This window comes from Camellia sinensis, chromosome 2 (genome assembly GCF_055761805.1).
Source record: "Camellia sinensis isolate YWXY chromosome 2, ASM5576180v1, whole genome shotgun sequence".
Classification (NCBI taxonomy): Eukaryota; Viridiplantae; Streptophyta; class Magnoliopsida; order Ericales; family Theaceae; genus Camellia; species Camellia sinensis.
Genome location: NC_138962.1, coordinates 105,570,475 through 105,580,474, shown reverse-complemented (window position 1 = coordinate 105,580,474; position 10,000 = coordinate 105,570,475). Strand labels below are relative to the sequence as shown.

The following is a 10,000-nucleotide window of genomic DNA, read 5'->3' as shown; positions in this document are numbered from 1 at the left end:
GAATCTCTTAAGGTGTTATAATCATGCGTCCAAGATTCTTGAGTGGCGGTGGTGGTCAAGAATTGACAATAGAAGGTTTAGAGACGTTGTGCAACAGTCAGGCCTAACTACTTTGGTCCATTGCACATATTGGTTCGTGAATATGATTGTCATATCTGTATTTGTTGAGCGATGGCAACCAGAGACAAATACTTTCCATTTGACAGTTGGTGAGATGACAATGACATTAGATGATGTGGGTACCATCTTGGGAATCCCTATCACAGGTAGATCAGTTAGTGCTGCAACTTTGATAGATCAACAGGCACATACACTTGTGGTAGATGCCTTGGGAGTTGATAATGCTGAAGCAACTGAGGAGCTATCATCTGCTAGGGGACAATTAGTGAAGTTGGAGTGGTTACGGAGCAAATTCAGTGGTTGCAAAGATTTAGACACTGAGGAATCCATAGCTTGTGCCGCTAAAGCGTATTTGCTATTTCTATTGGGATGTACATTGTTCAGCGACAAGAGTGGGATGAGAGTTCCTATTGTATACTTGTAGTTGTTGATGGATTTGTCTGATATTCATACACATGCTTGGGGTGCAGCTGCATTGGCATATTTATACCGCCAGTTGGGATTTGCCACGAGATTAGCTGTTCGACAGATAGCTGGTTACATGACATTGTTGGAGGCATGGATTTATGAGCATTTTCGGCCATTTAGACCTCACCAAAACATGGAATATACTGTACAATTGCCTTACGTGCTTTGATGGTCTCCTCGTCAGGAAGCTGGTTCAATGATATCACACCTACAGACGTTACGGGAGGAGCTTGACAGATTGGCATTTGATGAGGTATACCAATTAATTTTAGTTTAATTAAGTTTTCTCAATACATGTCACTCATCAAGATTTCATTTGTGTTTCTCTCTTAGGTTACTTGGGATCCATATCGAGATTGTCATCAACATCACCTATGTCATGAGATCACATTATATACTGGCTATTTGAAGTGTTTGGATGCAGTTGAACCCTATCATCCTGAAAGGGTTCTTAGACAGTTTGGTAGGATTAAGACCATCCCACCTGCGCCACTCAACCTTGTTTGTGCTATTAGAGGTGTCACACCAGGCCGATATAGAGTGATGTATCAGTGTCTTGATTAGATATGAGAGAGTTGGGATAATCATGTTTTATCTGCTCGGAGGAGGAGTACCCTAGTCAGATGTCCAGCTGATTGTGTTGATGGTTACATGCAGTGGTATACAAGCATCACACACTTATATATCCAGAACCCCACACATCGGTCTGGTTTTAACCCACGTGCATAGGATAGTCGATCTAATGTGCAGGATGTTGAGGTATGATAATATTGCGCACACATTGTTTACATTTTTTTTGAAGATGGCACGTGCTAATTACAATTGTATTTGTTCTTGATACAGCGTATTGATCACGCACTACGGATTGCGCATCCTATCATCAAGGTGGGCCATGATGCTAGTGTCCCTGAGCTAGATAAGTTATATGAGGCCATTGAGAGGATGAAATGTGTTCTTCAGGGTCAACAAATCGATGAGGCTGGACCTAGTTCTATTCCATTTCGAACATACAATCGTAGGAGACGAGTAGATGATAGGTAGTTGGTTTTGTGGTAATCTTGTTTTGTTTTTTTGTCATGGAAAAGAAGTACTCTTTTGATGTTTTTGTTGTTTTGTAATGAACAAGAATTACTCTACCAATATTTTATAATGAACAAGTATTCATGGTTTGTATTTTTGGTAATGAACAAGAAGTATTTTGCCAATGCGTTTGATACTCCGCAATGGACAAGTAGTACATATTGCATTAAATTAACTCAAAGCTTAATCTAACTCAACTATTTAAATGTTAATCATTAAAAAAATGTATCAGTAATTATTTGAATTGCATAACTACAACTCAACTCACATACATCATTACTCATCAAGGTTAATACAATCAATGTCTCGTGTAGCACTTATGCCTTTTAAAGCTTTTGGTAAATGTATTTGAAGCCTTTATTCTATTTTGGGAACCTTTGGTGTTGTTGCACTTTAGTTTTGGAGGGGTACAAATTGATTTAAACTTGTTGGGTTTGGTTGTTCGCACTTATTCTTGTCAAAAGTTCCTTGGAGACTTAGAAATTCCATTATAGGGTCAACACCAGCCTTCCTAGGGTCGACCTTTACCTGTTGATGAAGTTCTGGAGGTGTTGCTGGAAGATTAGGTAGACACCAGTCTAGGGTGGTGTCGACCCTCTTCTATCTGTGTGTTGGTTGCTGGAAGATAAGGTAAACACCAGTCGGGGGTGGTGTCGACACCTGCAGTGCAGTCAAAGCTTTCCCAGATTTTTTTTTTCCTCTTTGGTGTCGACACCACTATTGCAGGGGTCGACACCTGCGACTTTTTCCCAGATTATTCTCACGGTTTGGACCTACTTTTTGGGGATATTTTGACTAGATATTTTGAGTTGACTTTGGGGCTTATATCTATTTTTGACCTAGTACCATATAAAGGCCCTCACTTGACCTTTTCTCTCACTTTTTCTTTCCTTTCCTCTCTCTAAACCGTGAAACACCTTCTCTCTCTCTCTCTCTCTCTCAAGGCACTTTTCACTCAAAGATTCTTAGATCTACTTGTTTGAAGACCTCTACTCACCTTGCTCCTTTGAGATAAAGTGTAGAGCTTGTCGAGGGCTTCATTTTGATCGGAGCAAAGCTTGGTTTCTCCTCCGTCGACTTTTGGATTTTTCTTCCTTCTTCCCCTTCTAAACTTGAGGTAGGGATTCCTACTCATTTTTATGATCATTAACCTAAATGTGGAGCTTTTGTATAAATGGTTTAAATTTGGGAAGTTAGGATTTGTAATGTATTATATTGAAGAAGAGGGGTTTTGTCTTTTTGGCTCATATATATATATATTTGGGGTCTTAAAAAGAGATTATTGTTGTTGTTGGTAATATTTGGACCTTTGGGTCAATATTGAGTTTAAAGGGAAAAATGCCATATTTGGGTATATTTGGGTCATTACTGTAATTGATGACATTTGTTATGAAATTGAGTTGGGGATAATGAAATTTGATCATTAAGAGATAGAATGGTGGAGTTGGATTTATAAATCGCTCACTTTTGAAAATGTCAATTATATATCTGTTGAGGCATTTATTATCTGTTTAGAAATAACTGTTTTGGGCTATCGGTGGAGGATAGTCTTGAGTGTTGTAGACATTGCATGATGATTAGGTAAATTGCAACTAGTCAAGTTGTGTATTTGAATACATGGGTACCGAATCCCGCAGACGAAATTTCCTTAAAATGGCCATTTGAATATAATTATACATGGGTGCCGAATCCCGTAGACGCAATTTCCGTAAAATAGCAATCCGAATATATCTATACATGGGTACCGAGTCCCGCGGATGAAATATCCGTAAAATGGCCATAAGAGAATGAAAATACATGGGTGCCAAATCCCGCGGACGCAATTTTCGTAAAATGGCAAGATGTAGTATTGTTGGCATGAGATGTAGTCTTACTTCAGTTATTTGGGCAGGTTCTGAGCCATGTTTATAAGTTGAGTTTTGTTAAGTTAAACATTTATCAAGTGCTAATGTTTTAGTTATTGCTCATGTTATGTTTAGCATATCGCTACTGGGCGTTGGCTCACCCTATATGGGACATTATTTTCAAGAATAGGTAGTATGCCGCCTCCGAGGCCTTAGCTTGGATGGTAGTGGGAGTCGCTCCTTTTGTTTTATTTTGTTGTATTACATGTATATCAAGCCAAGGGCTTACTTTGTGTAGAGTTAGTACTCTCCTTTTGAATCCAAGTGTTGACTTGGAAAGTTGTAAGCCTATAGGGCATTACTTTTGTTGTCAACATGTAATACATTTTGTAAAGAATACTCTGATTTATGAAATTATGCTTTATCTTCTTTCGTCTAAGCATGTCAAGAATGTATGATTTATGGGTTTATTTTGAGGGCGTTACATCTCTCAAGTAGCTAGCCCTGAATGAACAACTTCTTTAAAATGCTCAATTCGGTGACTATATGCAGTACCCCATCCAGCCGCACAAGAATGATGAAACTTGCACCAATTGGTAGCTATCGGTGGAACTGGATGACCTAGTAACATGAACACCTACATTGACAAAGCTTTAAGTATGAGAGTGATGCAGTACAAAATGATAAATGTATTACACAAATCATAATGCTATACTTGGACAAGATGATTTCCATTAACAAACCCAATAGCAATCTCACGTTGTTGAACTTGTGATATCGGCACTGATCGTAGAGGGGGATGCAAGGCATTGTTGTGCAGATAAGTGGTACAATACCACATTATAACAAGATGCAATAAGATGACCCATGTCAGGCATAGTCATCCAACAGTGATACCTTGGATTGGGCTCAAAGTATGATAGAATACAGGTCAGCTCTTCAATCCTGTCATGTGAACCATATAGATGAGTGTAATGGTCTATGTGTGTGTGCAATTCCTGTAGGAGATCACGCCTGACTTGACCCCATTCAGCCTCTGTAAGCCCCATCAAGCAAGTAATGGCCCTAAACCCACAATTGCCATCAGCATCTACATCCTTAATAGACGTATGTACAGCTTCAATCCAACTGGGAGGGCATCAACATATGAATAAGTCGTGGTTGTACGAGTCCGATACACCTATTCAACAGGGAAGACATCAACACATGAATAAACAAACACGTAATTTATCATCAACAAAAATGTAAGTAAAAAATGATTACATGTACCTTCTCTTTGGCAGGCCGTTTTTTTATGTACTTTGACAAAATCCTGTGTGGGGATCTGTGCCCATAGGTGAGTGGCTTTCATGTCCAGACTGAACCAACTCAAATGCACATGGGTCTCGACACGTAGATACATCTATCTTCTTATGTCCCTTACCTCGAGGGTTGGGCTTCACATCTGGCTCAATGAGAAAAGTACTTTGCTAATTTGCAATCTCTCCTAACTTATGCAGAATTTCCAACTACAAAGTGTAATAAGATGCATTGAATCGCTTAAGTATGAGATCAAACTTTGGTTCACAACTCAATTCCACTTTATCATTCTTCAACTTTTGTACTAGCTCAAGAGTCCTCTAGTGCCGGTTAATGCTATCAAGTGGTATTGGACGACCCTGTCAGATGTAATCCGCAATCTCATGGGCACAAGGTAACCCGTGTGTTCGTTGAACAACACATCTACATACTGAAGCATCAATGCCAACATCATTCGCTCGCTTACTCTCTGCTAAGGCATGTTCTAATGCAGTAATAGAGATATTGCCTCGGAGCTCTCTAAAATGGGATGGTTTGTGTCACACCCCAAATCCGGGTATGACTGGCCGTGGCCCACAGGGACTCAGCCCAAGGCACACGTAAGCCTAACCACTAATCCATAATCACATTGAGCAACTATACAAAAGTCCAGTAATAAATAACCAAACTTAATCCAATGACATGCCACAAGTATAAACGGCAAAACCAACCGTAATCAATACCATCCAAACTTATGGGATATAAACAGCCCACATATCAAAATAATCCTAAATGAACCTCAATAAAAAAAAAAAAAAGTATGCACAAACTTGACATAACAATCTAAAACAAAATAAATGTATGTCCTAGAGGTCCATGCAATCGAGTCTCAGCTACGCCATGAGTCCACCCTAAGTCCTTCTATCACCTGGAAGTGATAAAAACTAAGTCAGCTGATAGCTTAGTGAGTAGCAACATGCCTAGTACATACAGTTTTGAAAACATGGCTCAATTCCAAAATAAGATATATATCACAGAAACTAGATTGGCATACAGTTTGGTAAATATAATCAGTTTCAAAAATAAGGTTCCACAGTTCAATACTTAAAATACTCATGTCTCGCAGGAACATGATAAATGACATTTTTCACTTAAAACAGATTATAACATGAACACCAATAATTTTCTGGGTACCAAAAAAAATAAATAATATGCCATACAGTTCTCAAGGCTATAAGCCCTGTTGGATCCAATACTGAACTAAGAGTCATCCTCAGGGTGGCACATGGGCCTTTTCTTAAAGACGATCCGATTGAAGGTCACCTAGCTTTTTTTTAAGGTCTTTTCCTTACAATTGTTGAGCACTAGAGTCATCACGGCCCAACTCGGATCTGTTCCCTAGTGGCCAGAGTCACCACACACAGTGGAATAATTTTTCTGGACTAAATACACATATGGTCCCAATAATCAATACACATCAGTTTCACAAAACATGGTAGTTCATCATTATAAACATGAGACCAAAACAAATAGTTTATAGTATGCCAAGTTCACACATGTTTCAGAAATAATTTGATTTAATTGGTAATATAATAATTTATCAAGACAATTTAGTCATGAAACAACAATTTAATTTTCTAACATTTCAGGGTAGGGGAACATTTATAAAAATATGTAGCGTGAAACTACTCACTTGAAACCGAAATAATATAATCCTCGAATAGCGTATCAAAGTCCAACTACTGCCCTGAACCAAGTATGAAAACTACACGTCACTACAAATTTAAAAACACTAAAGAATAAGGACTAAGTAACCCCAAACTAAAGCTCACTAACACGGCTCAACCCAACTCACCGTTACTCTTAAATATTACCTAAGTTCATGTTCTTCAAGGTCTAAAATCACCCAAAACATGGGTTCTGATCGAAACTTAATTAAAAATAACTTTAAGATAAAACAGAGTTTTAAACAAGTTTTCCCAATCTATTCACTAACTTTGAAAATTACAAAACCCACTCCACACTATTCAAAAATTTTCGAAAACCTCCAGATATCAACTAATATATCCTAAGTTTCAAACCCAATTGGTTTCACTTGATTTTCTTATCAAAATAATTATCTACAATTTATTATATCCAAACAGGTTGTTTTCTGCAGCACTTTAAAGAAATTGCCGGTTCTCTTAATATACACGAGCAATCAATGCAAGGTCAAAAATGTAAGAAACTAGACTCGTAACCGGTTCTAATAACGCTGATTTGATAATTTTTGGATTTATACCCAAAGAGAACAACACTCCCGAATTTACTGTTTAAAACCAGTTTTCTGGACAGATTTGAACGCATCAGTTTATATAGATTTTGACTCCCAAAAATTATGCAAAAAATCAGATATGCAATTCAATATGTAATTAATATACTGTAAAAATTTCAGTTCAAAATTCATTCGTTTGATAAGGTTTCTTGATTTTTAAAGTTTGCTGGCAGATTAATATTCTTAGGAGCAACATTATGAATTCAATTAAAATTTCTAGAATACTATCCCTATCAGCCAATCCATTCCTTTTTCTTCCACCAACTCACAACACCCACAAGCACCATAACTATGTAAACAACATATTATAATAGAACAAGAATAGATTAATTAATACCTTAGAGAGTTGTTGAGACACAAGGGTGTTGGAAATCTATCTCTCTCTCTCTCTCTCTCTCCCGTGGCTGCTACTACATGTTGAAAGTGTTGTGTAAAAAAATTATAATAAGGGTTAGGATTTTTGTTAGGAAAACTAGGGTTGCTCTCTATATATATCCAAACAAAACTCTAAATGATTATCTTTTGTTTTATATATATCTAACCAAAAGGCTCTAATTTATTATCTCTTTATATTATTTTAATTTCTGTCTCCATTAAAATACAAATGTTATTAGATCAAAATATGCTTACCAATTTGGCACTTAAATTTATTTATTTATTTATTTAAATAATAAATCTTGCTTCCAAATTAAAGACTTTCACCATAAATTTATTTTAGGTTTAAAAATTAATTAAAAGACCTTCCAAATATTTAATTTGCACTTAGGGTTCACCATCAAAATATTTGAGATTGTAATATTATTATTATTTAATTATTTACTTGATTTGTATATTCAGGTTCTCACAGTTTGAACTAGTGTTCTACAACGGTTAAACTCTTCTTAAACGATGCCTTAATAACAACATGTTGCAACTCAAGCAAACTATGGATCTTGGTCCAAGAACACTCAAAATTGACTTGGTTAGAACCAAGTTGCCGTTTAAGTTTTGCATGTTCACTTTCAGCTCTGTGTACAATGGAAACAATTAACATAATTAAGTTTCAATAATCAAACTCATAATGACTAATAGTGTAAGGTAGACAAATATATATTATCTGTCTGTTGTAACATTCAAGAAGTGCATACAACTATTTGTCTATACGGCAACAAACTTATCCTTATATGGAATTAACCAACTTTGTGACACATATTGCACTGCCTCAAGATATGTATCAAAATCCTTAAGTAGCCTAGCAAGGTGTTCATTGTATTCAAGCACAATTGAGGAGAGTACTAAGAAATTCCATAAAGAGATAAACTTGTCCCATTCCTTCATATTCTTAAACATTTTCTTGCATTTTGCTAGTACATTTCTACTAATATGCCATCGACATAATAAATGTCGAGATGTAGAAAATACCTTGTCAATAGCATTCATCAAAGCAAGCTCCCTATCCATGACAATCACCTCAGGAATAGCAATGTCATCCAAGAGACTACGCAATGTAGCTAACACCCAAATGTAGTTATCAATATGCTCAAATTGGAGATATGCAAAGGCTATGGAGAATGACATATCAGTGGATGTCACACCAACTATCTCAAGAAGAGGAAGACGATATCGATTTGTCTTATATGTGCAGTCCATGACCAACACCTTTAGAAATGAACAGAACAAATCTAAACTGACAGGATATGTCCAAAACAAGTCTGTGACAGTTATCGTGTTGTTGTCACACTTATGCTGCTCAATGTAATTATGCTTTTCTAATTCACCCAACAACTGTTGCATTTGTGATCTCCCAGCTTTCTCAATAACATTATTCCTATGACGTGCATTGTAAATGGTTTTCATAGTGGTTACATTCAAAGCATCATTTTGTTTCAAGGTAACCAAAATATTTTTTGGTCTGACCATACTTTTGGACACATCCACTAATAATGATGTTTCCTCCTCAGATAATCTCCCTGCAAATGAATGTCTTTCAAAATGTTTAGCAGGAGCATGATTATGCATTCCACATGCTACATCTACCATCCAATCATCATCAGCCATCAACTTACGAGCCCTCAACTCAAAGAGACACCTACATTTCTCTGTACCCGTTACCTTCACAGTTTTTTTGTTTGAATCATCTCCTTTTAATTTCTTATGAGCTCTGTATTGACCACTTCTCTCACAGGCAAGATATATCCTTGGTGTCCTATGACCACCACCATAGTCCGATGTCTTGATGACAATCACAAACCCATTTGTCCTTCCAATGTCCTGTACCCAACTGAGCAATTCTTCTTTGCTCTTGAAAAGCTACATGTCAAATTCACCAAAGTCATTAAACATGCGAAAAGAAAAAGAAAAAATACTAATTTTTGACATGAGACTACCTCATTAGTAATGAATTGACTTGTGTAGTCAACAAGACCCCTAGATCCAACATTACTGCATTCCATGGATGCACATGTCTGGAAAAAGGCCCCCCAAAAAAAAAATGTTATAAGTGTTCGGCAGTACAGAGTCGAATTAAATGGAATTGTTCGATACTTAAAAACAGAAGAATTGGATTATGTTCGACACTATGAAACCGAACACATACAATTTGTTCGGTTTTAGGTATTCAAACATTGATATATTATTCGACTCTAGATAACCGAACTAATGCAAACGTTTACCACTCAGCAAGTAAATGAAAACGTAAAAAAAAAAAAAAAAATATTTTCCTTGCTCCATTGTTCCAAATCAGTATTGCCAGATGAATTCTTCATTGAATCCAATCAAAATGTTTAATAATACATATATTTTTGGTTGTTTCTTTAAGGGTTTTTGGTTTTTGTTTTAGGGTTTTGGATCCTTGAGAGACAAGATACGCAAGTAACACCTTTGAGATTGTTGATGAGTATTATATTTATTAGTGTCC

At 36.6% G+C, this 10,000-nt stretch overlaps 1 protein-coding gene across 1 annotated transcript; it reads right to left on the bottom strand.

Moving 5' to 3' along the window:
• Nucleotides 1-4,002: 4,002 nt before the first annotated feature.
• Nucleotides 4,003-9,536, bottom strand: LOC114299930 (PKS-NRPS hybrid synthetase cheA-like). Its single transcript, XM_082912734.1, has 5 exons — nt 9,471-9,536; nt 8,506-9,393; nt 4,628-4,692; nt 4,349-4,577; nt 4,003-4,149 (listed from the first exon to the last, which is right to left on the bottom strand). Exons 1-5 carry the CDS (start codon nt 9,534-9,536, stop codon nt 4,003-4,005), a joined length of 1,395 nt encoding a protein of 464 aa, XP_082768860.1.
• Between the last annotated feature and the right edge of the window lie 464 nt (nt 9,537-10,000).

What these genes read in the sequence shown, in the direction of transcription:
- LOC114299930 (XM_082912734.1), bottom strand. Translation starts at nt 9,536, where the DNA reads ATGGAATGCAGTAATGTTGGATCTAGGGGTCTTGTTGACTACACAAGT. An exon ending in TGATGAATGCTATTGACAAG is followed by an intron (nt 4,693 to 8,505) that starts GTATTTTCTACA and finishes CCTGTTGAATAG; the next exon opens with GTGTATCGGACTCGTACAAC. An exon ending in TTGCATCTTGTTATAATGTG is followed by an intron (nt 4,150 to 4,348) that starts GTATTGTACCAC and finishes TTGTCAATGTAG; the next exon opens with GTGTTCATGTTACTAGGTCA.